Source organism: Thermoascus crustaceus (genome assembly GCF_041956765.1).
Source record: "Thermoascus crustaceus strain CBS 181.67 unplaced genomic scaffold VTN00scaffold_2, whole genome shotgun sequence".
Lineage (NCBI taxonomy): Eukaryota > Fungi > Ascomycota > Eurotiomycetes > Eurotiales > Thermoascaceae > Thermoascus > Thermoascus crustaceus.
The window spans coordinates 1051266-1076428 of record NW_027192528.1 but is presented as its reverse complement, the minus strand read 5'-3'; the positions used below and the strand labels follow the sequence as shown (position 1 = coordinate 1076428).

Below are 25163 nucleotides of genomic sequence, written 5' to 3'. Positions count from 1 at the left end.
TAGTTTGTTTCTAGTCGCAAAATGCAACCCACCTTTAATGTAATTCGAGTGGACTTCCACAATGGAGAAAAAAAAGTTCAAGTCTAGGATGGTAGAAGATAATCGGTGAGCTGCAGGAGTCTGCAGTACTCGGTGTACGGAGTACTTTCTAAAGGCTCCGCGGAAGAAGCAGTGGTCCGTGTGGTTGACGATTCAATCCGCCTATGAATTACCCCCCATCAATCCCTCATTTATTTTCCCTCTTTGACATGCGCCTCCAAATGAGCACTTCGTCCAAGCAAATTCTTCAATTGAGTCTTCTACTAGCAAGCTTTTGAGAGAACCTGGACTGGGCGAGATGTCCACACAAACTGCGCGAAGCATCCGCTTCACGCACGCGTCCCCGCAGCAGGGATTCAGACTGCTGGAGCTTCCGCCGGAGTTGCTTGAATTACTTTCGTCAGAGAACGCGCCTACGTACGTTTCTCCCTCTCTTTTTTTCTCTCTACGGCACTATATCTATCGGGATCTATACTTCTTACCATGCGTCTGGCCTTCTATGGTTGCTGGAGGAACGCGTAGGGTTTCTGGATCCACGCGCATTTTCGTGTCATTTTTCACGAGAATATACTGTTCAATGGCTAATTTTCTATGTCTCGTAGGCTCCAGCTGAAGTCGCCATCTCCAGAACTTGCTCAAGTTACCGCGGAGCCTGGTTCCCGCGAGTATGTCAACCTCTGCACACGGACGAAGACATTCCGACTACGACAGGTCCAATCCTCGAATTCAATACATATCATCAGACCGAGTCAAGTAGGGACATTGGGGGATAATAATGGCGCAGATGAAGGAATGCAGAGCGGGCTGGATCTCGCGGAGACGGTGACAACGATTGCGAAATGCGGATCGACTCTGGAATTGCACACGCCCCAGGAAGGGTTCTCAGCGTTGCCATTTTTGGAAAAGAGTCTGAGGCTCTATGATAGGTTGAGCACCGATGGAGACGTGGAGATGAAAAATCTCAGCGCGGATATGACGCCCTCAGAGGCGAAGAAGCTGAAGGAACTGGTTTTTGCCGATGTGCCCGTGTCCACGGGGCAATGCGAGAGCGATTGGAGGGATATGTGCGCATTTGTGCATGGAGATATCAATAGTGATCAGGCGGTATGCTGGCGGCCGTCTGCGAGGGTGAAGCTCGAGGTGTGGAAGAGGATGCTGGAGGGATCGGTGCTGCAAGGCATTGATCTGGAGAAACAGTTTCTGGTCAAGGATCTGTGGAAGGCTGTTCTTGACGACGATGGTGAAGAGCCTTTTCCCTGGGTACTGTTTGAGGCGGTAGTTAGAAGGCTGCTCGAGCCTTCTGAACAGAATCAGCTGCAATCGCCTGATTCAGAAATAAAATGTGAGTCCGCCCGGGTTGGATATCTACCTAATTTATGAACCAGGCTCTTGAGGGTATTTCGGTATCATCTGCTGATCACATACGGGCGAATCTAGGGGCAAACATTGACAGGACCGTCTGCACTCGATGGGTTGGCGAGACATACCTTGAGGCTACTGCACCGACGACGGATTCGGCCATCGCACGAACCACTTTTATAAACACGTGGAAAGATTACTTGCCTGAATCCTGGAGGAACGAGGCATCAGTGTCTCAGCTGACGGTTCGTTTACCCTTATTTACGATCTTGCCTTCCAGCCTTGCCCATATACTGGATATTTTTTACCCAGCCACACTATCGTTTAGCAGTTTTGTACAGCCTTGCTGATTGATTGTGCAGGATGGCTCTTACAAGCACCCTGACCCAGCGACAATATGCTTTGTGAGCGGTGTTGAGCGACAGAAAATTAAGAACAATGTCTTAAATAAGACAGGTGCTACTGCGGTTAAGAACCCGAGGAACTGGCATGAGAGATTCAGAAACCAAAAGCGATCATGACATTATTTATACGATACCTGAGCTGAACCTTAGCCTCTTTTGGGCTTCTGGCTGCTACCTAACCTGGATGTTTATATCTCTATTCGTCTAGAGATCTTAGGATCTGTCGAACGCCAAACCTGACAAGGAGAACCCAACAGAAACGAAAGCCATGTCCGAGCCGTCGACGCTCAGCACCAGCTGTATTTCTCGTTCCAGCACCATTCAACATCATTGCCCAAACCCTGCTCAGCGCCGTACCATTTCAGACTTGCGATGCTGCTCTTTTCCCTGTGCACGACCTTTGCGCTTGGGTCCAGAATCGTGGCTGCTTTCTGCATCAGGGGCGTTGGATTCCAAAACTCGACCCGGGCCAACTTCCACTCGTGGGCTTCGAGCTGAGCACGACGCATCACTGCAGTCATGGCCTCCACCGTTGCCTGCTCCTCTTCCGGCGTTTGGGGCTCGTCATACATCCATCGCAGTATGTAGAGCGTGTAGTCCTTGGGGGTCTCTCCGAAAACCCTGGTCCAGGCACAATACACGTTCCGGTCATCGACGCCAGCACCCTTAACTGCAGGAGGCATTTTGCTGGCCAGGAGATGTTCTGCATAGAACTCTTCACGAGCCCAGTGCCAAACAAAGTGATCATAATCCGGCGATACTGCGACCTTGGCCCCTGGCGATTTTTCGGAAGCCACTCGCAAAAGCTCACGTTGTTTATTGATCACTTCATCGCTGCACATGGCCTTGTTGACATCTTCTGAAGCCAATGCTCTTGCTAAAGGTATGTTGCCGTCTGGAATGCCTTTGCAATGTTCCTCGTTCGTGATGGGTGGGATGGAAATGTGCGAGGACTGGAATGGAACCCAGCCATACTGCGCGTAGAATCTCTTGCCGATGTCCGAGAACAATACAGAGAACACCAATCTTTTTCTGCGTTCGTTTTCTAATTGCCAGGTCTCAAGCTTCTTGCTCAGTTCCTGGATCATCCTACTTGCGTATCCCTTCTTCCTGAACTCCGGCCTGCAGAAGACACTCCCGACTGCATGGGTCAGGATGTCCTCAACGTTCCCGTTGTAAGCAAGAAAGGCATTCTTCCGGTAGGACTCGCAGGAACTGAGAATGGTCCTGCGCCCTTCTGGCTGTCGACGGTTCACCAGCACCCAACATGTCAGACCACCGTTTCTGGTCAGCTTCTGGTCGAGAAGGTGATTCTCTCGGGCAATGTATTTCTGAACGTCCAGCGGACCCTTCCACGCGAGGCTATTCAACCGTATGGCTTCGATGCGTTCCTCGGGCGTCGCAGGGGTCAGGATGAGGTTTGGAGAGTCAGCAGGAGGCAGTTCAACGTCGGCCACGGCAACCATAGTGGCTACAGGAGGATGGTCTATCAGGCACCAAAGGATATTCGAGGTATAGATATGTACATAGAGCGAAAAAGCACTTGTATTGAAGTAAGAGAGATACTATTCTGTGAACAGAAGCAAAGGAAAGCTCTGGCAGGCAAAATAAATACTATGTAATCCGGGGTTGATAACGCCTCGTAAGGCGACCAGACGATCCGTGGATCGTTGCGCATAAGCTATGACGCCTCTCCCATCGAGTGCATCCCCTACGATGTTTCTGTTTGTCACAGATGCCGATGGCAAGCGAAACCAAGCGCGGGCAGGGGCCGCAGAAGCTGACCGCCAGACGGTTGGACTTACCTTAAGAAACACGGGGTATGCGGAGCGGGGCTTGAAGGGCGCAACGGGTCGGAAAACCGCCGGCGAGCTCATAGGCACAAGCCCAGACGTCTGACGTATGCCCTGTACGACGTCTGACAGTCTGTACACGGTTCGAGTCAGGTGGCTGCAGGGAAGGAAAAGCGGAGAGGCGGGGGCGAGAGTTAGGGCACAGGGCTTCGGGAGGTCACATGCTGCCGTCATGTACAACAATCAAATGATACGGAGCACGAGAGAACCAAGACGCTGAGGGGTGCCAAGTCATGTGATGGTGGTCATTGTAGCCTCAACCATTCTAATTTCAACGTCATGTATGTGTACGACAAAGTCTGGATCATGATGACTTCCTGATGATGACTCCGGCAAAGATGTTGGGGCAATGGATATGAATGTCTTCTGTGTGCCCTTTTGTCGGAGATGATCCATGCTCATGTGCTGTCTCGAGTGAATCGTCCATCCTTCCACCCGGATACAGTACAGCCGCAGGTTACCTACCTACCTACCTAATCCAGGCACCCAGGACAGGAACTGCACCGCAGTCTCTCACCTCCACGAAAGAACCGGGCGCCAGGTTGACTTATACGGTGTCTGAAAGTGACGAGAATTACCCACGGAACCCTGTGGCATGTTGGAAGCGAAGCAGAGCCTCATCTCGTTATTAGCAAGGCTGAATACCTCTAACGAGATAGAAGATGATGGCCGGGTTTATTCAAGTAATATCTTAGCTGATCGGTCCGCTGAGCCGCAAAGTTTCAATAACCAGGTTGGTCACCTCCATGTTCATTGGACTATTGACTCGGTTGTTCTGTTTGTATGTTGCTCTAAGCCTTTATACTCCTTCCAAATGTTGCTTTGTCACCGTTGGTCTTGCTTTTAGTAGAACCTTTCCCCCCTAATGACCCCCTCCTAATGACCCCCAATTCACCATGGGCAACACGTATCTCAATCGAGCCAGCATTCGTCGTGTTAATGTTTTTACCCTCGGGCGTCTGTCTAGCATATTCCTCATTTCCATCTCGAAAATCGCTCATCCATCCTTCTTTCATCTCTATCATAGAGATTGTTAGATATCGATGAATCTATCATTAAAACCTTCCTCCCACTATACCTCCTATACTGCTCCGTCTACCGCCGCTCCTCACATATACTTCAATTCTTTGAACGCTGACGAAGGCGATCAAGAATCGTCTCGGCCGGTCTTCGAAACATCCAGCTCCGGTCAAAATGGCCCAGGTTCCCAAAGGTGTCGAGGTCATCGATATCTCCAGCGATGGAGAATCGGTTGCCACTTTCCGAGATGGCTCCGACCTCAACTTCCAACACAATGAGCTGTTCGGGCTGTTTGACAATCGGAAAGACAGCGAGAACAACATTTTGAGGGAATTATTTCCTGAGATTGGGCGTTCCGCAAGCCCTGGTCCGACACGGAAAAAGAGAAGAGCGGTTAATCCCTTCCGTTGGCCAGATATAGCGGATTCTCCCGTCGAATCCATCGACCTGTCGAACGACGACTTCTCTCCTGCATCTTCCTATACCTCCAATACTTCTATCACTCCATCTGATATCCCCAAACCCGAGATGAGCAGCGAGGACGCCTGCCTGGCTAGGATCCTGGAGCTCTTCCCAGATATTAGCCACCAGCACGTCAGAGAGCTATACAACCATCATAAGAATGACGATCTCACCCCAGGGCGGGCGGAGTCAAGGACCATCGAAAATATAATCGAAGACATTCTGCAGAATCCTCCCTATCCAAAGCAGAGAGATGCCAAGAGGAAGAGAACGCCTGAGTCTGATGACGAAACCCAGTGGAAAGCTGATGCAGATGAGCCGTGGTACTTTCACAGAGCGTAAGTCGGCCTCAATCTTGCTCTTCTTTTATATTATATACTCCGGTACAGACAAAGGAATCTTTATTTACTAAGTCCTTTCAGTGGCAAGATCCTGAGACGTGAATTCCCCCTTGTTCCCGCGCAGTATATCCGACAGGTGATGGAAGAAAAGAAAACACTATTTTCTACTTATATGACTCTTTCTGCCTCTGAAAAAACCTTTAATAACGGTTCCAATGGGCCCTACGAGCGGCTTAAAAAGGCGAGGCGAGCCAAAGGCAACAGGCCCTTGTCTATGGAGGATATTTTGCCAGTACAGCAATCCTTAGAACGAGAACTCGATGCCGCGAAAAAGAAGGCAGCCAAAGAAGCTGGTATGTTGTATGGCTATATATATTAGAGTTCTCTGCGCTAACTGTTGCCTTCAGACTCTATCAGACGTCAAAAGGAGCTGGAAGACGCCGAGAGATTGAATGAAGAGGAGCATACGAGGACGGGAGCTCTCGTAGAGTGCCAATGCTGCTTCACCGATGCCCCCGCAAACCGGGCAATACCTTGTGATGGAGCAAATGCCCACTTCTTCTGCTTCAGCTGCATCAAAAACGGTGCGGAAGCACAGATTGGAATCATGAAGTACGAGATGAAGTGCTTCGACGTCAGCGGCTGCAGTGCCGGGTTCAACCGCTCTCGGTTGAGTGAAGCCGTTGGGCCATCAGTGATGGCGAAGCTCGAGTCTTTACAGCAACAGGACGAAATTGCAAAAGCGGGCATTGAGGGTCTTGAGGACTGTCCGTTTTGCGAATTCAAGGCAATCTGCCCACCGGTAGCGGAGGATCGTGAATTCCGCTGCCGTAACCCTGAGTGCGAAAGAGTGAGCTGTCGCCTGTGCCAGGATGAGACTCACGTCCCGAAGACGTGTGAAGAGGCCAAGAAGGAAAGGGGGATCCCAGAACGGCACCTCGTTGAAGAGGCCATGAGTGAAGCCCTCATCCGCACCTGTCCTAGGTGCAAGGTTAAGATCGTCAAGGAGATGGGGTGCAACAAGATGACCTGCATCCAGTGCAGATGTATCATGTGCTACATATGCAAGAAAGACATCACGAGGGAGGGCTATAACCATTTTGGAACTGGTCCGGGGGCATGCCAGGTTCATGACAACTCTGGAAGCAATCGCCATCAGGACGAAGTCGAGCGAGCCGAGCGGGCCGCGATTGAAAAGATCCGGGCGGAAAACCCCAATTTGGGGCAAGATGAACTCCGTGTAAATCGTCCGGAAGACAAGAAGGACAAGAAAGCGGCTCGGCACAACAATCGTAACCGTATGGGCACATACGCACCGCCAGGCGCCATGGCTGCTCATGGTCTCAACCGCATGTTCCTCCTGAACGACATGGAGCCTTATCCACAGCCAGTGCCAGCGGGACCGGCAAACTACGCTCCCATACTTCCCGGGAACCCAATGCCGCAGTTTGCAGGTCCAGTTGCAGGCGTTCCTAACCCGAACATGGGGATCGCACCGCAACTGCTGGAGCATAGGCCCATGCATTTTGAGGCAGCTGATCCTTACCGTCAGCTTCAATTTGACCTCCTTCAACCATACCCTCCAGTTCCTTTCGCAGGACCCCCATTTCCAGTAGGATATGGCCCAGATATGATTAACCCTGCCATGATTGGGATGTTCAACCAACCGGCTCCTGCTGCCCCTCGTCCTCCTGCTGCTGCTCCTCAACGCCCCCGCGGTCAGGTAGGGGCGAGGAATGCTGCCGCACTCCGTGCTGCCGCTAATCCTAATGCTGCTCCTCCTCCTCCTCATCAACACGTCCACGTTCATTTACCTGATAGGAACGCAGCTACTAATCCTGCTGCTGCACGTCCTGGTGCTCCTGCTCCTCATCAACGCCTCCGACTTGATTTACCTGGTGGCACTGCTGCTACTGACCCTACTGCTCGTATACAACGTCTCTATGCTTCAGCTCCGCTCCCCCCCAACCAACGCTGTTCCTAGTCAGCGTTTTGGAAATTTCATCAACCCGAGGCATCGTCGCTGAGGTCGACAGTATGACAAAATACTAATTTTGGCTTATTATTTCAACATGACGGTTTCCGCTTCTGGATTTTCTGTGACTGCAGAAGGCCTGCTATCTCGCAGTCAGTGGACATCAATTTCAAATCTCTTTAACAGTTGACCGCGTACACTCGGGTAGCTCTTGCTCTCTTGATTAACTGAGTCCCGGCATCACCCACTCTTACCTAGATATTGTTCCGCGGTCCAATCTTCTTTTATTTTCGGCTGTGCATTTCATAGCGACACGAACGGGACGCATATCGACTTTCTTACGATACCCGAAGTGAACACGTCTGTTTTTTGACCACTTGTTACAATGGATACCCTCTGGCTTTTCTTCACTGCTCATATTTACATTGCATCGCGTCTGGAACAGCAACCGCAGAACCTCTATTTTCTTACTGTCTTCAGTGAAGATTACAGATGGATACCCCCTTTTTCCTTTTTCCCTGCTCTTGCCTTGTTTCTCTTCTCCGGTTTTGATGTCTACTTTCCTCTTCTTGAATTTGCAGATCATTACGGATCATCACCAGATTGGCCGGCCAGTCCACAAGATTGAATTAACCATACGCGAGTCTCGATTTGATTTCGACATGGCATTTATCCGCTCTAACGAGACTGTCAATGTGACTGCAGTTGATCTGTTTATGTTTGACTTCACTATGTTTTCTCTCTTACTTTTTTTTCTCCTTTTGTCTTTCATTTTTCTCTTTTCTGGACGAGAATGAGATACCAGAATCATGAAGATAGAAATCAGCGTCAACCTAGATTGGAAGAGATAGCGATAATGAATGAAAGTTGAAATTTGAAACAGATCGGTATAAGAAGACTTGTTTGACTCATCTTTGGTCTTTCCTTTTTATCTAATTCTTTTTTATCTAAGACACTTTGCTCGCCATATCTATAGATCCTTTTGTGCAGTCCTTCATGTCATGCCGTATGTGACTGACACTGACTGCATACTCCTCTCAGACAGCTGTGCTAAGTATACCCACCCACCTACCTTCTTACCTGTTCATGTATGTATGTATGTATAGATCATGCAAGTTCTGTTTACCTGTTTCCAAATCAATCCAACTTACCTAGGTAGGTATCTATGGATGCCATCCATACTACCGGGTACGGCAGTAGGTTCCTTATATCCAGCACAAACACTGTACCATGGAACTCCTCCCGTCCCCACGGGTACAACCGCTCAAGTCGGGCCCGGGAGGTTACATACGTACCTTCTTAGGAAGGTAACCGTACCTTCCACTCTAGGTACCGTCCTCAACTCCACTGAGTCGAGGCTTTGTCTAGGTAACTGGAACTTCCGAGACTAGATATTAACCTAGTCTATCTCATCTCAAGTGGAAAGAAGAAAAGATCGCGGGGAGTAACGCATCACTCCACTTGCTGACATCCATGACAGTTTATACTATACGTCACAAGACCCAGTTCCTCCTCATACCCAGTCCAGAAAGAAAGTGTGCCCGGGTGCATATGTTTTAATACTTTCTCGCAATCAGTGTTGTCACATCAGATCACATCACATTACAAGTAATGATAACGAGTCGATCTCTCACCTAACTAACCTAACCTAACCTGATGTATGTATGATCAGCTATGTTCTACACAGTCCAGTCCAGTTCAGTACATACATACAAATTACACACATACACCAACTACACTACCTACTAAGGTATACTTTTTTTCTTTTTTTTATTTTCTGAACCAATAGACCTAGCTGGACCTGACACCTCACTGAGTTCCAAAAAGGCAGGTACATACATAATCATCGTCGTACCTCCACATTACCCTTTAACCTACGGGAAAAAAAAACACATCTGCTGCAAGCAGAGAAAGGGGAAAAAAGAAGAACATAGAGAAGGAGAAGAAAGGAGGTAGAAAGTAAATGAAGAACAGACGGAAAGGACAGAGCACATATAATAACCCCAAAAAGAACAAGGTCAGCAGTAGCAGTAGCAGTAATATCCGAACCTCAAGTTCTCTTAATAGGAAAAAAAAGCGTCTCACATTCACATAATAATGTAGATTCCATACTAATAATTTCAATTCCATTTCCATTCTCCCCAATTTAGTTGTTAGATAAGATTTCCGCTCAGCTCACCCAGACAGCACAGACACAGAGGGATCGCATGTTTATATGTGCGAGAGAGTTCTTGTTATATAAGGGATGGACACATTGGAGGATAACATGATTTCCCGTGCAGGGTAATGGTGATGGGGTGTTTGGCTGATGGTTGATGGTCGATAGTCGATGATTGATGATGAGTAGGCATGAGCAATATGAGACAGGCAGACGGATAGGCAGGCCAGGGAAAAAAACCCACAAGTGGGAAGCTAGGCTAGATAGTTAAACTAGTAGTGGCAGCAGTGAAAATAATATAAGCGAGTCCGGATTATCCGATCAATCAGAGCGGGGAAGAACAAGCGGATCAATGAAGAAGACAAGGAAAGAAGAAGAAAAAAAAAGGAAAGACAAAAAAAGAGAAAAGGGAAGAAAGGTAAAAGGAAAAGGGAAACAAAACAGGGAAATGTGTCATGAGGTTTCAGGAGATAGCTGTTTTCCAGGACCGCTCCAACGTAATCGGGGGGACGATCACTCATGAAAGATAAAAGAGGAAAAATCCAGAGGCAAGGCGAGGTGTGTGTGATTCCAGCGAATTTCGTAGTCCTCCGTACTGGATAACCACGCTCTCTCTTTAGGCCAACAGACTGGAACTTTTTTTGGCATTTTTCCCCTTTCACTTTCCAACATATGAGTGATATATGGGCAAGAAAAAAATTGAGCTGGTAACTATGATAAACAGATATTTATTGCTGGATCTGAATGCTTTGAGAGACGATGGCGATAAGAGATGATGATGATGAGATGATGCATGAATGTTCAATACCGATAGATGATGCTGACGGTCTTGGTAGTGGATAACTTGATGGCAGGAATCATGTAGATGAGAAGACAAAGAGAAAAAGAAAAAGGAAACGGAGAAAGGGGTGATAAAATGGTATGAAGTTAGAAAAAGGGATGTAAGAAGAAAATATAAACTTCCTTGCGGTCTATATGATTCCGTTCGTTTCCCAGATCGTCCATTCCCACTTTATCTGCGCCACTCTCAGACGAGATTCCCTCCTGCCTCATCCATCATGTATGATCGATAAACTGCTCATGCGAGAAAGGAAAAAGAGAACAAGGAAAAACTCATGGCGGATGTTCTGATTCAACCGGCTCCTCGAATTTCTGCCGCGCTTCCTCGACCCACAACTCCATACGGAGCTCTCCAGCTTCGATGCGTCTCACAGGCACTGTCTTGGCCCTTCCGTTCGAGATCTGCGGAGATGGCCGTTGATCACTATTCCCAAACCTGGAGACGGAATATGGGGCGGTGCAGGATCGCAAATGGATCTTTCCCGGCTCGGCCACTACCCAAGTCTGTTCTTCCTGTGTCGTCCCCGCGGGGGGCAGAGCGTCCTCTCGTACTTCGATGCAGACTGTGAAGCCGAACTCGTCGTCCCGGGGAAGTGGGGTCAAGCGCGCACACGCGGATGCGAGCCGTGCCAGACAGGCACGGAATTGCGCCTCGAGGTCGACGTTTGTCCCGGGCCTGGGCGGATCTTGGCTCCTCTCCTCAAAGGTCGTGTTGGTCTCACCGGGGGGCACTCGCGGGAGGCCCGACAGGTCGAAGGCATATCGTTCCAGGGGCTGGTTTGTGCGGAGGGACGAGATGACGACGGTGACGGCGGTGATGGTGCCCTTGAGGATCTCCGTGTCGACGGCAATGGCGGCATCGTTTATGTAGTCGCACACCTTGGGATGGCGTGATTGCCGGACGGGGTAGTTGTACGCCCGGACGGGCAGGAATGTGGCACGAGGGTAGACCTGACGGAGGAAAAGGATCTGATGGATCGAGACGCTGAGGAAATTGGTGAAGGAGGCCGCCAAGGCTGCTTGACTGCTGGGGAGAGACCTGGGGACGGTGACGGGGGTGGAAGACGTGGTCATGGTGCCGGTGGTGGTGTCCACAGTGGTGCTCTCACTCGCCATTGCCATTGCGGTGAAAGGGCCTGCTCTCGTTTCCACAGTAGTGATGGTCGTGAAGGAGTCTCGGAGAATCTGCCTGCTGTTCCACCCTGAAGCTAATCATCGCTCTGCCTCTCGACGACCCTGGGGGATGTTCGCCAAGCAGAGTAGGGGAATATCGAGGGCGGCGGGATTTCGTGCGGTGGTCCGGGGGGGGGTGGAGGGGAGGGGGGGGGGGGGGGGGAGGGGGGGGGAAGGGACGAGGACGGTCGACAAAGAGAGAGTGGTAGGCGGAATTACTCGCGATGAGTCCGCCGTGGAGGGAAGAAGAAGCCCAAGGCAGCAAGGGACAGCAAACCCTTGGTTGGGCGTGGGGATCGGGACAGCAACGGCGTGGAGGGGAAGGTATCCAGTCGAGCAGAGTAAGTAAAAGGTGAAGTCGCGTAGGATCCCATGCCGTCACGTGTTTGCGTCATGGGTTTGGATGCCGTGCAGGAAAAAACAACAGAGCAATTCTCCACCCGGTGGTGGGATGCTTAGTGAGAGGGTCGATCCTGGAGGAGATGGGCTCTCTACGTGTCAAGACTGCCGCCAGCGGCCTCGCGCAGCCACATCCTATCTCTCTGGGCCTCCTGCTCTATTCCTCTGAGACATGCAGCCCTCAGGGGGAGCGTCTTTCGTCGTCGTCCTGCTCATCCAGGGGCCTCCGGCTGCCTCCAGCGGCCAGCGCCGCCAGCGCCGCCCACCCCACCGCCGCCCGCCCAAGTTGCCCAAGTTGCCCAACGCCGCCCCCTAGAAGAGCGTCGACCCCGCCGCGGTCGGGACGAGGTCGCCGTACCCGTGTTCTGTACGGAGCCTGTACCGTACGCTGTCCCTAGGTACCCGGTACACCCTGCCCACCGCCAGATCAAGCAGTGCCCTAGTCGCTGCCCTAGCTCTGCCCTAGGTACTAGGTACATGCCCTAGATCACCCGTACCGTACGCTGCCCGCCGGTACCTCCCGTAACACACCACGTACCTACAGTAGTCCACGCCTGTAGATACCTTAGGTTGGGTACGTACATGTACATCCTGAGTCCGCCGTAGTGTCCGCCTCAGGTATGTACCAGGTACCTGTACGCCCATACAGTACCTGACAACCCATCTTCACCAAACCCTTTCCTCTTCCCAGGCCAAGAAACTTTCCCTCTCGACCATCCCGCCTCACCACGCGACGCACGCGGGCTCCGGACTGATTCCGGAACACCCTAGGCTGCATCTGCTCGTGCTCCTCTCCTCCTGCCCTCCCGACACCATCTTCTACCCCTCCGTCCTCAGCAGCTCGAGAGACACACCACCGCGCCCACCATGGAGCAAGAGCTCCTGCCCCTCCTCGCTGACACGCAGTCGCCCGTGGCCGACACGAGAAAGGCCGCTGAGCTCCAGCTGCTGCGTCTGTACAGCAACGAGGCCTTTCCCCTCTCGCTCGCCGCCATCGCATCCCACAATTCCGTCCCCGCGAACCTGCGCCAGTCCGCCCTCTCGGTGCTGCGGACCTTCATCCAGGCCGCCTGGTCCCCGCATCTCGACGAGTTCAAGGGCCAGGTGCTGGTTAGTGACGCGAACAAGGCTCACCTTCGACGCGTCCTGCTCGAGCTGGCCACCTCTGCTGAGATTGCGGAGCGCAAGGTCAAGTCCTCGGCCAGCTATGTGGTCAGCAAGATTGCCAGCGCCGACTTTCCTGAGCAGTGGCCGGAGCTGCTGCCCACGCTCCTCCACATCATCAACGACCCCAACAGCACCGACAGCGCCTTGCACGGTGCCTTGAAGGTGCTGCTGGACCTTGTGGACACTGGTTTCAGCGAGGAGCAGTTCTTCAGCATCGCCAGGGACCTGGTATCGTCCCTGTTTGCCGTCGCAACCAATGAGTCGAGGAAGACGATCCTCCGGGCCTTGGCCGTGTCCGTGTTCCGGTCATGCTTCGATACGCTGGAGATGGTGCTGGAACAGCACAAGGTGGTGGTCAAGCAGTTCATGGACGAGGCGTTGAGTGGCTGGTCCCCGTTCTTCATCTCCACGATGAAGGCGCCACTCCCACAGCCCCCGAGCGAGGAAGAGGAAAACAAAGAGGGGGAGATCCCGTCACAATGGCGCGGATTGATCGCGTTGAAATTGCAGGTGGTCAAGGTAAGGGCAAACGGGGTCTCCTGAAAAGAGTGGTTCGGGCTTCTAACTTTTGTACGTTGCGTCGCAGACTCTAATGAAGATCCGAATGGTCTTCCCTACTCTCCTTACCCCTCAGAGCCCCGTGTTCTTCACGACCATCTGGACGGAGCTGTCGAACATTCAAGGCGCATACCATGATTTCTACATCAACGACGAGAGGCAGGGCCGCCTTGAAGACGCAGATGGTCTTCCCTACACTCTCGACTTCCTCGTGCTCGAGGAGCTGGATTTGATGCAGGCTCTCCTGAAGGCGCCTCCAGTGAAGGCTGAGTTGCAGACACAGCTTCGCAACGCTGGACAGGCTGCCAAGACCTCCAGCTGGCTTCCGGAAGTTATGAAGCTGGTCGTGTCATATGCTCACATCACCACGGAAGAGGAAGGCCTGTGGGACATTGACGTCAATCTGTTCCTTTCTGAGGAGACCTCTGTCACAGCGAACTATACTCCTCGAACGTGCGGCGGTGACCTAGTCATCAAGCTGGGTGAATGGCTAAAGATCACTACCGTTGAGGGCCTACTCGCCTACGCGAATGCCCTTTTCGCAGATTCATCCTCCTCGTATGCATTCTTTGTTTTCAAATCCTGTTATGCTGCTTTTGATTTCTGACGATATTATAGGTGGAAGTCCCGTGAAGCTACTCTCTTCATTCTAAACCAATTGCTCCGCGACTTCAGCGAGGTGGAACAGGAAATCACCATGGAGCTGGCCAACAATTTCAACAACTTCATCCAATTCTCTATTCAGCAGGAGCAGGAGTTTTTGCGGGCCCGCGGATACCTGGTGGCAGGCATTGTCGCCAGAACTGCGGGTGAGGGATTCCAGCAAACTGCAACGTCTTACCTCGAGGCCGCTCTGAAGGCCATCTCGGAAGACCCCTCTGAGGTCGTCAAGGTCTCGTGCATCCGAGTCTTGCAAGATCTCGTCCCCTCTCTACCATCCTCGGTTACGCAGCCCGCACAAGTTCCTATCATTACGGCCGTGTCGGAGTTCATTTCTGGGCATGATATTACAGAGACCAGCGAGACAGATGACCTCAAAGTTACTCTTGCTGAAACGCTGCGTGACACCATTATGGTCGAACCAACTGTGGTCCTTTCGTCTATCGCCCTTGACGTACTTTTCAATGTTGCTAGCAACGGCGCAAGCAACTTCCACCTGGCGATGGTGGTCACGGAGACGTTTGAGGACATTGTTCAATGGATTGCACAGCAGGGATCCGACTCCTATATCCGACTCTGTGAGAAGGTGCTTCCTTCTCTCACCGGGGCGATTGATGTTGGGAACTTGACCCAGGAGAACGCACTTACAAACCTGGCTGCGGATCTTCTTCGTGCCCTGGCGGAGCATGGTCTGGAGCCTCTCCCGAGCGGCTTTGCGGAGACGGTGATGCCCAAGGTGAACAGACTGCTGCTGGGATCGACCGAAGCAGAACTCATCCGTCCAGCAACCCTCACCGTCAGGCATATCCTGGCCCACGACTTTAACCAGCTCCTCACTTGGCGAGACCCACAGACTGGAAAGGAGGCAGTTGAGGTCGTTCTGGTGATCATCGACCGTCTGCTTGGACCGTCTGTCGACGATAACGCCGCGGCTGAAGTTGGAGCGCTGGCAGCAGAGCTAGTTGAGAAGGCAGGTTCCGAAAAGCTGGGACCTTACCTTCCGCAGCTCCTTCGTGCAGTCGCCCAGCGGCTTGCCACGGCGCAGCAAGCGCAGTTTATCCAAAGCCTGATCCTCGTCTTTGCTCGTCTGACGCTCGTCAGCCCACGGGAAGTAGTCGACTTCCTGGCGCAGGTTGACATTGGCGGTCAGAGCGGCCTAAACGTGGTCATGAGCAAATGGCTGGAGAATTCGGTCAACTTCGCAGGATACGACGAGATCAAGCAGAACATCATTGCGCTGTCTAAGCTCTACAACCTAGAAGACCCCCGTTTAGCCCAGGTGCAGGTCAAAGGAGACCTTATCATCCAGGACACCGGCCGTATTAAGACCCGGTCCCAGGCTCGCAACAATCCGGACCGGTACACCACCGTCTCAGCACCGCTGAAGATCATCAAGGTTCTTGTTGAGGAACTGGCCTCGGCATCTGGAAGCAAGGAGATCGACGCGGCCACCGCTGCCGCCTTGGAGGAGGAAGGAAGCGATGACGGCGACGAATGGGAAGACATTCCCAGCAACACGTTGGACCTGAGCCTGGGTGTCACGAAGCAGGAGCTCATGGCATTTGGCGAGGGTGGTACGCAGAGTACCTTTGGTGTCCGGAAGCGGGACGACGAGACGCAGGCGTTCCTCTTGGACTTCTTCCGGCAGGCCTCGACAAAGCCCGGGTTCCAGGAGCTCTTTGCGGCCTTAACCCCAGCTGAACAGGACAAGCTGAGGAGCTTGGGATAGTGAGGGAGTCCCATAGGATGTCCTTGGCATGCATTTGATGGCCGAGTATCATACTTGCAGAACCGGCTCTCCATTTCTCTTCTTGGCCTTCCTGTTCTTCCATCCATCTTCATCGCATACGGTCCGTTCGAGACTCGTGTGGTTACGACGAAATGAGACACGTTTCCATCATAGATCTATTTTCAAAGGATACATGTTGTCACTACCCAACTTCAGAAAACGATTTGTTGCCCCCTTTAACCATGACTCGCGTTGCAGGATGTCGCGCGGATCAAAGCACTGTGGATCCCTATACTGCGTACGTCATTCGACCATAGATTTGTAGACCTGTATCTAGTCCTGTGGCTCTATAGAATCCTGGCATGTGTTGCCGTTGGGGAGTTGGCCCCCATCTTAGGCGGTATTTGTAATGACCGGTAAACCCGCAGCATCCTTAGCACGTTGGGTCCTTCCCAACAAGGAAGGAATGGGCCAATCTCCCGGCCTCGCGCATCCACCGCCCTCCATCGCTTTTTGCTCTTGATCTGCCTGCATGCTAGATCATGAACCATTTTATTCCTGACCAGGCCTTTTTCTTGTCACTGCCGTTGATTGATCCCATCCGGACTCCACAGGATCCTTAGTCCGTGATATCGTGCTGGTTCTTAAGCATGAACATGGTGGAACACCTGGCCCCGGTTCCCGTTTTGCCGACCGTCAGTAATCTCCTGCTGCCCTCGTTCGGAGCAGATGAGATCCTGGAGTCGTTCGAGGGCAGCGTTCGAGCGGCGACAGCGTCCCTGTTGCGCAGCTTGCAGGGGGTCGTGCTACATTCGGTCTAGACACCAGCCTGATGTTGCGGGGCTCAGCGTCCGGCGAAGCACAGCGAGAACATGTGTGTTACCTGTCAGAATGAAGTCTCCGTCCTCCTGATATTCGTCACACCCCTCTAGTTTCCTCCTTTGCCGTCCCGAGAACCACTGTCTCGGTTCCGGCCCCCCTGCACCACCCCGATCGGAGACCTTTCAGCAGAACATGTCGCTCCAGAATCCGAACGACGAGATCGAGATTGATGTAAGTATGCTTTCTTTTTGCTTGGATCCCCACCGATGTGCAAGCGTCCAATCTTCGTTCTTTTCTGGTTCCGTTTGATCTCGAAATGGCGTATCAGTTTCCATGTGCGACCAGAGATAAGAGATAAGGGATATTCATGATTTGGATTTCTGCCCCCCCCAGACAAGCGATGACGATTCGTTGTTCGATTCCGCATCTCTCGTGGACTCCAACAGGTCTCTTGCTTCTTCGGTCCGCGACTACAACTACGAAAATGGTCGACGATACCATGCATACCGGCAGGGGGAGTACCCCTTTCCGAACGACCAGGAGGAACAAGAGCGATTAGATTTGATACATCTCCTCTTCAAGATGCCGATCGGAGACGCTCTCTACCGTGCCCCGGTTCCTTCGAACGCGCGTCGCATCCTCGATTTTGGCACGGGGACTGGAATTTGGGCAATCGAGATGTACGTAGCGAAGCGCCCAGATCCCCATGACGGTTTCTTGATCCATTCGACCTGAGGTTATTTCATCTAACACAGTGATGTACCTACTTAGGGCAGAACTCTTCCCTGACACGGAGATCATTGGAACCGACCTCAGTCCTATCCAGCCAACCTGGGCCCCGTCAAACTGCCACTTCTACATTGACGATGTGGAGAGCGAGTGGACGTACGGTCCCAACGAAGCCTTTGACTACATCCATGGCCGGGCGATGGCCGGCGGGATTGCCGATTGGGAAAAGCTCTTCCAGCAGATATATGACCATCTGCGGCCCGGAGGGTGGGTGGAGCTGCAGGAGTACGAGGCATGGATACATTCGGATGATGGGACACTCGAGCAGGCTCCGACGGTTATGGACTGGCAGCTGAAGCTGGATGACGCGAGCAGACTGTTCGGGAAGCATTTCAATGTTGCAGGGACGTTGAAGCAGAAGATGGTAGACGCAGGCTTTGTTAATGTTAGAGATGACGTGTTTAAGGTATGGCACATATTTTTACGCTACAGTAATCTACGACACCGTCTAGATAATAGTACTCATATTCAAGTCCGCACTAACACACGGCCTCTAGGTCCCAATTGGCCCTTGGGCCAAAGACCCCCTACTCAAACAGATGGGCCGACTTGCTCATGTCAGCATTATCCAATCCGTCGAGCCGTTCACTCTGGCCCTCTTCACGCGCGTCCTACGCTTCACCTGCGAGGAGGCCAAGGCCTATATGGCCAAAGTCCGGGTCGACCTATCCAATCCTGCCTGTCACCTATATGCGAAGTATCATTTTATTCATGGGCAGAAACCGACACACGGATAACGCTAATGGCAATTGCGTGATGAACGGTTAGCTGCTAGAGTTCAACGTTCTATCTATTTCACTCTGATGTTTTGACTCTGGCGAAATTAGGTATGCAATTTCTTGAATACCTTGGTTTGGCTTTGTTTATTGAAGTTCCTCAAGCCTTGCTCCTTTTTAATGATGGCTACGTATTTGGGACAGAAAGAAGTCAGCATAACGAAACTGAGCATATAGTACATATTGCATTGTCTTGTGGTTTGATTCTCAGGTCCTCTTCTCGTCTTGTCGCTTAGAAAATTATGAACACAGGAGAAGACAAAATTATCATTATATCTTTCATTTATATCAACATGGAAAAGAGTCATTGGACACGCTGCTCCTGCTGCTTTTGTTACCGAGTTCCCGCCGCTCCGCTCTGTCATGCTCCCGAATTTCACTTCCACCAGATCCTGATTTGGCTCTCCTGTCTGTCACAAATTAGGCTCCCTGTGACAAGCTATATACATATATATGCCTTGATAGTATATAATATGCTGGTGCTGATAGCTAGGGATAGTGTTCCATGAAGCTCTATTGTAAGTTTAGGTAGGTAGGTTCCGAACCCATAGACAGCTCAGATGAGCTGACTTCAGGGGGCCTAACGCTAACGCGTAGTCTACCGAATTGCCGGTTTCCAATCCTTCCAAGATGCATGGCTACAGTAAGATCTGAGCACTTATGATGACGCAATTCGTCTGACGAGATGATTGGTGTTCTATGGACCTTTTTTTGTCTTAGATCGACTACGGAGGTATATTTTATATGTCAGCCGTATGGGGCAGACCGTATCCCCCGTGCGACTAAAAATGGATAGATTCAGCTTGCGCCTCAATGGGCTATGTACGTACATACATACGCAATATCTGAATTACCTTCCATATCAGCCTAAATGACTAGAAGTTTCTGTTCCCCATGTCAGACACGGCCTACTACTACCTACCTAGCTAACCTAGCTACCTCTGTAGTGATCCAACTCATGGAGCTAGGTTATGTACTGTATCTACTTAAGGTAGGTACAGTACTTTAGGCGAATACAACGTCAAGGTACCGATTTGACGTATCCATGGAGGATAGTTTCGTTTACTCTAGTTAGGTACTGTTTACTGTGCCGTGTAGAAACGTGGCTAGGTAGGCAAGTAGGGGTAGGTAGGTAGGTAACTAAGCAACTGTCTTACATTTGGGGCGCCTGATTCGATGGCTACCCGGAGACCGACTTTCCTATAATTAAGTACTTGAGTCTTAGTACTAATAGGTACGTACCCGTGATCAGGAGGAGCCCGTATGTAAGAATTGTTGTAGACAAAGGTAATCATCCATCACTCTTTTGTGGGTCTGGCACCGGAATTAGAAACTGGTGGATGGTGGCCTGGAAGGCCTAATTTTTTTTATTTGCCTTTTTTTGCTTTTGCTTTTAACTGTTGGACAGGCAGGATATATAAGATGTCTGGAGAGCCCACTTGGTGGTTTGGTTCTTTTGTGATATGATATTTACGGTCCTAGAGCCTGGATTAATTGTTTAATTACTACTGCCGTGCTATCTACTGTATACCTTCATCATGCGTTTCCTGTCTGCACTTGGCATTGCTGCTGCTGGTCTTGTCACTCTGGCACAAGGTGAACAGACTCCACAATTCACCTCTTCCCTCCCCATAACTATCCTGTCCACCCATCCATCCATTATTCCCCAGAAAGTGACGTCAAGTCCAACTCGAAAACCAACTAACACCCAAAAAAAGGCCTAACAGTAACCAACCCCAAAGAAGGCGACACCCTCTACCTCCACCAGCCCTACACCGTCACCTGGACCCTGCGCTCCGTCGTCGAACCCGCCAACATCGACATCTACCTCGTCAACAACGGCACCAACTTCGCCAAGCCCCTGGCCGACAACGTCGCCGCGGGCCTCGAGAGCTATACCGTCGACTTGGCCGCCGTGGGTTTCGATGGGCCGGGGTATCAGATCAGCTTGATCCCGACGCCGGATTCGGCGGGGCAGGGGGCGCTGTCGGGGAAGTTTGATATTGTGGATTGAATTGAGTTGGGGGAGTGGAGTGGAGTGGATTGGATTGAGTATTGAGATGGAATGAGATGGAAATGATGGTTATGAGTCTTTCTTTTTTGGATTATGGCTTCGTCGTTATGATGTATTTACGAGACAGGCAGGCACTCTCTGGTTGCTTGGTATGGCATGGCTGCTAAAATTCAGATAAGTATACCCTCCTTTTCTGCATCGGTTTGAATGGTATCAGCCATTTCAATATCTACAGTACGGTTTAAATTTATGTACAGACAAGTAGGCATAAACCTAGATATCAGTCAGCCTGTCGTATTATTCGAAGCTTCGCCCTCCGTATAACATTATGAAAATAACAGAAACGAAAGCATAGTCCAAAGTCAACAGCCTGAATCGACTACCCAAACGCAACTGTGGATACGTGATACGCCTTGCGGACTCACCTCCCTCCAAACCAGTGGCGATTCTACTTCCTCACCGCAACAACGAACAACCTCGGATACCTCAATAACACCTTCCCATCCTCCATTCTCGGATACACCTCCGCAATCCTCTCCGTATACTTCCTCAGAAACTCCTCCCTCGCCCCCTTGTCCAACGGGTCAATAAACGGTCTCAGCCCGCTCCCTTTCACCCACTCCACAATCTCCTCCGGCCCATCCAGCACATGGTAGTAGAACGTATGCCAGACGTCCAGTCCACCGAGTGCGCAGAGCCCGCTCAACCGCTCATAGATGACCCGCGGACTCGGCATGGGGTCCAACGCCGGTTTCAACGGCGCCAGAACAGCGGACCATGGGCCCGGCGACGCGGCCGTCTCGCGCATCGCAACGTGCGATGGCTCCAGGTAGTTGTCCGGGACCTGCAGCGCCAGGACGGTCCCGGACCTGGAGGCCTCCAACAGCCGCGCCATGTGGCTCACGGGGTCCGGCTGCAGCCAGTGGAAGACGGCGTTGGAGAAGAGCAGGTCAACGCCGCCCTCTTCCAGTCCGGGGGTCCAAGTACTCAGGTCGCCCCGCACGAATTGGATGTGCGGAAGGCTGGCGCGGGCTTTGGCCAGCATGTCCGGCGAGCTGTCAAGGCCGTAGATCGTCTCGGCGGCTGGGTACCGCTCGATCAGGGCCTGGGTGGAGTTTCCCGGTCCGCAGCCGAGATCGACGATCCGTCTTGGATTCGTGAGTGGGATTTGGGCCAGGAGGTCCTTGATGGGCCGGTTGCGTTGGTTTGCGAATTTGAGATATTGCGTTGCGGACCAGTCGGCCAGTGGGCGGGATGATGCAGGTGTAGATGGATGTTCTGACATCCTGGCAGTCAATACTGATCTTGGCGTATGTTTGAAAGTGTTTGGGAACGTGGTATTATAGATGCGCGGTCTGAAAAGGTAACGGAAATGCATGATGAAGTGCTGGTCGGTTACATGCGAGTCATGTGGGAAAGGGAACGAAGGTGAGGTTTGGATGGGAGATCTTCCTTCCGCGATCTGCTAACCTCATAGGAACGGGTACATTTGTAGGCAAACTGCTGCCTACTAAATCCTTCTTTTTGGGAAAACGTCGCATTCATTCAAAAGTAGATAATTTGTATTGTGAGACGCCTCTTTTTTGTCTTATCAATCCGACTAATTGAAAAGCCCCGAAACTCGCCAAAACCGGGGTGCGGAGGTGTATCGTCACTATCGTCTACTGCGTATGAGTTACAGAATACAACCTTGTCTTTGTCAGGTAACATGTACATGTAGATAAATACGTAAAATACTTAATGCACGTGTGGATGTGTATAATACCCACCATATGCCTTGATTATGTAGGAAGTACTATATATAAATAATGACCGTTCTAAAGCACAACCGAGGTTACTTGGTAAAACTCCACCGTGATACATATATACTAACGCAGGGTGCCTATGTGCTGGTATCTGAGCATAGATAGGATCCATAGTTATTTCTGTCATGAACTTTGCTAAAATTGTGTACATACTACCAATATATGTACCTCCGAATGCGTTTCTAGTCGACCCGGTTCCTAAAATATAGTAGGTATACAGTGCTAATGATATCATTATGGATAATAGAGAGAAAACGGGTCCTTTCTCCACGGGTACCTTAGAATTTTTTTTTAAAAAAAGCGACTCCTGGCAAACGCATGAAACCTATTCAATAGTCACAATCCGGAAGGTAATATCAACAAATCAAATTTCCTCTTATGAAGCCAATCAGCGTTGACTATCTCTGACCACAAGATTAGGTAGGCATAAGGAGCATTCGGCTCCCCGCCTCATAATAACTCCATCCAATTCTTACAACTTCTGCCGGCTTCACGGTCGTACCGTGGGCACACAGCCACTTGGTGTCGACCCTTCCAACTGGACTTGCAATACGGCAGCCTTGCCAGCAACACAGCTGGAATGTGAAGCACCGGTCTATTCGCCAGCCTTGTCCGCTCACCGCTGCCAGACAACCAGTACCAGCCAGACAAGTGCAAATTCTCTAATGCTAGCCAGGCATTTTGCTCGCCCGTGGGCTCTTTGTGATCTGCTGACGTGGCCGTCGTTCCGAGGACTCAGATGCTATACCAAAGGTCACCGCTGGAGGGGGGCAAGCGCAGGGCGTTGGACGACCAGCAGGATGATGCTTGCTACCGTATCTTACGAAAAATCGATCCATGGCTGATAAATCAGACCATATCCCCCAGCCTGGGCATAAGCGGATTTGTGGTGAGAATTCCCCTCAAACGCCTCCTTGTTGCCAGCCTCGTTTTTTGTTACCAGACGCATACATCCTCTTTTGCCCGACGGATCTATGCAAGCGCCCTGCGCTACTGCAGCCTCAGCCTATCACATGGATCCCTCTCAGAATCTGCCAGACTTCGGTTTCAGGGGCTCTTCTGAGCCCGAGTAAATTTTTTTATCCCTGCTGACGGTATGCCTACTTCAGATTCTGCATGAGGGAATTACCAACAGTGCTGATGCAGCTAACTATGGCAACTTCTCATATTTGCAGAAAAATCACCCGAAAATGCATCCGCCCTTTCCGGCCCACAAACCAGCTTCGGGCTTGAGTACCTCAACACTACAAGAGGCCCTCTAAACAGTCAGGAAGCAATTCTTCATCCTTTGGGTCTTGGCTTGAGAGTCTTGATGGTAGTACCGGGGGTCTCCAACAGTCAGGATACAACTCTTGGTCCTCCAATCAGTATATCTTCAAGGCATCATAACGAAACTGTTTTTACCGGGGGTTTACCAGTCCACTTCGGCCATGAAAATGGCACTGACGTCCAAACGATCGGCTGCAACATGAACGCGTTTCCCTCTAGCACTGGGACCGGTCCATTCAACAGGCAAATTGTTCATGATTCCACATCAACCTTTATTCGAATGATTAACAGAATTGGTGTTCCTGTTTCTGGTACACTAACCTCGACTGCTGCTACCCATGCTTCTGCTTCTCACGTCCTTGGGAGCAACACAGAGGTTCTATCGACAGTCGATAGACGGGCTGAGAGGGTGCAGAGGAAGCCTTCAAGTCACAGGTCAAAGCTGAGTTAACTACCTTTGTTTACTTTTCATCGCTGATGTTTTGAAGCGCCGGCCGCCGAGTTGCCTCCAGAACCCGAGGTGGTAATCAACCTTCCCCTCTTAGGTGCCAATGGGCTGGATGCCGGTCTACTCGCACCTTTGGCCGGACGTCTGACTTAAGGCGTCATGTGGAGGTGTTTCACATAGCTCCGGTTGATCATTTCTGCCATTTCGAGGGATGTCGTAAGTCATTCAGAAGGCGAGACAAGCTGAATGAATATATCCGAAAGCAGCATAGGGTACAGGAGGCTGCCGGCGTTGGGGAACATTGATAACTTACTCTTCGCATCCCAAACCAAGAAGATGTTCGTCCCTGACACTAATTTGTTGTTTCTGTTCAACCCGGAAAATTCCCTTCCCCCATCTCTCAGCAGAATAGCCATTACCGTCTTCAACATCACCAACCCCCGCGTCCCATCCAACATGGTCGCGCAGAGTTGGTATTGACTAGCCAGCATTTCAGAATGGAATATAGTGTCGTTTTACTGGCCAACATGGCATGAATACTATTCTCTTGTACCACGTATTTCTCCTGATATACCAGTATCCATGCAATCGGCCTACTTCGACCTTCATTAGCCATTAGATTAAGTTTGATAGTGGATCTGAGCTGAATCTCTCTTAACCTACTTATCACGATCTCAGCGGGTATACTAATACCATAAGCTCGATAGGTATCTAAATAGCGATAACACTGTTCTGCCTGCGGGCGTGTGTTAGAGAGGAGGCATTCGAGAAACCCAATATGTACAGCACTGCTTCAATGGGAACGGACCGGACAGAAATGCAACGTCTCCTATAGTAGTGTAGACAAGATCAAGAAATGGTGCATTTCAGATTGCCAGAGTCCTTCACTGCGCCCTGTGGCTGTAAGGTGTATCCAATCACAACCCTCGCCCTGATAAGCATGGCTCGAAGCTTAGGCAGGGCGCCCTGTTGCGTGGCCTGCTGGCCTGCTCGTATTCTTGGAAGCTGAAGAACAGCTTTGTTAAGAGAGGTGCCAGTTCATGTTCTCTATGGTTTCACTCCCGAGCGTCTCTACAAAAGCTAGCGCATTCAGTGCAAGAACA

At 51.0% G+C, this 25163-nt stretch overlaps 9 protein-coding genes across 9 annotated transcripts; 6 read left to right on the top strand and 3 right to left on the bottom strand.

The window, feature by feature from the left end:
* Nucleotides 1-337: 337 nt before the first annotated feature.
* On the top strand, nt 338-1919 carry VTN00DRAFT_3905 (uncharacterized protein; the record flags this gene model as incomplete). The annotated part of the gene is made up of 4 exons (XM_069430274.1): nt 338-456; nt 642-1381; nt 1477-1643; nt 1761-1919. The coding sequence occupies 4 exons, from the start codon at nt 338-340 to the stop codon at nt 1917-1919; spliced, it is 1185 nt and encodes a 394-aa protein (XP_069289426.1).
* A 170-nt stretch (nt 1920-2089) lies between these two features.
* Nucleotides 2090-3268, bottom strand: VTN00DRAFT_3904 (uncharacterized protein; the record flags this gene model as incomplete). The annotated part of the gene is made up of 1 exon (XM_069430273.1): nt 2090-3268. One exon carries the CDS (start codon nt 3266-3268, stop codon nt 2090-2092), a length of 1179 nt encoding a protein of 392 aa, XP_069289425.1.
* Nucleotides 3269-4250: 982 nt separating this feature from the next.
* VTN00DRAFT_3903 (uncharacterized protein) lies at nt 4251-7462 on the top strand (the record flags this gene model as incomplete). Its single annotated transcript, XM_069430272.1, has 4 exons — nt 4251-4388; nt 4808-5475; nt 5560-5831; nt 5886-7462. The coding sequence occupies 4 exons, from the start codon at nt 4251-4253 to the stop codon at nt 7460-7462; spliced, it is 2655 nt and encodes an 884-aa protein (XP_069289424.1).
* Nucleotides 7463-10724: 3262 nt separating this feature from the next.
* Nucleotides 10725-11573, bottom strand: VTN00DRAFT_3902 (uncharacterized protein; the record flags this gene model as incomplete). Its single annotated transcript, XM_069430271.1, has 1 exon — nt 10725-11573. One exon carries the CDS (start codon nt 11571-11573, stop codon nt 10725-10727), a length of 849 nt encoding a protein of 282 aa, XP_069289423.1.
* A 1317-nt stretch (nt 11574-12890) lies between these two features.
* On the top strand, nt 12891-16137 carry VTN00DRAFT_3901 (uncharacterized protein; the record flags this gene model as incomplete). Its single annotated transcript, XM_069430270.1, has 3 exons — nt 12891-13709; nt 13777-14306; nt 14367-16137. 3 exons carry the CDS (start codon nt 12891-12893, stop codon nt 16135-16137), a joined length of 3120 nt encoding a protein of 1039 aa, XP_069289422.1.
* Nucleotides 16138-17151: 1014 nt separating this feature from the next.
* On the top strand, nt 17152-18485 carry VTN00DRAFT_3900 (uncharacterized protein; the record flags this gene model as incomplete). The annotated part of the gene is made up of 4 exons (XM_069430269.1): nt 17152-17190; nt 17353-17639; nt 17731-18154; nt 18246-18485. 4 exons carry the CDS (start codon nt 17152-17154, stop codon nt 18483-18485), a joined length of 990 nt encoding a protein of 329 aa, XP_069289421.1.
* Nucleotides 18486-20062: 1577 nt separating this feature from the next.
* VTN00DRAFT_3899 (uncharacterized protein) lies at nt 20063-20538 on the top strand (the record flags this gene model as incomplete). Its single annotated transcript, XM_069430266.1, has 2 exons — nt 20063-20120; nt 20243-20538. The coding sequence occupies 2 exons, from the start codon at nt 20063-20065 to the stop codon at nt 20536-20538; spliced, it is 354 nt and encodes a 117-aa protein (XP_069289420.1).
* Nucleotides 20539-20986: 448 nt separating this feature from the next.
* On the bottom strand, nt 20987-21823 carry VTN00DRAFT_3898 (uncharacterized protein; the record flags this gene model as incomplete). The annotated part of the gene is made up of 1 exon (XM_069430265.1): nt 20987-21823. One exon carries the CDS (start codon nt 21821-21823, stop codon nt 20987-20989), a length of 837 nt encoding a protein of 278 aa, XP_069289419.1.
* A 2069-nt stretch (nt 21824-23892) lies between these two features.
* On the top strand, nt 23893-24540 carry VTN00DRAFT_3897 (uncharacterized protein; the record flags this gene model as incomplete). The annotated part of the gene is made up of 3 exons (XM_069430264.1): nt 23893-24047; nt 24101-24276; nt 24332-24540. 3 exons carry the CDS (start codon nt 23893-23895, stop codon nt 24538-24540), a joined length of 540 nt encoding a protein of 179 aa, XP_069289418.1.
* Between the last annotated feature and the right edge of the window lie 623 nt (nt 24541-25163).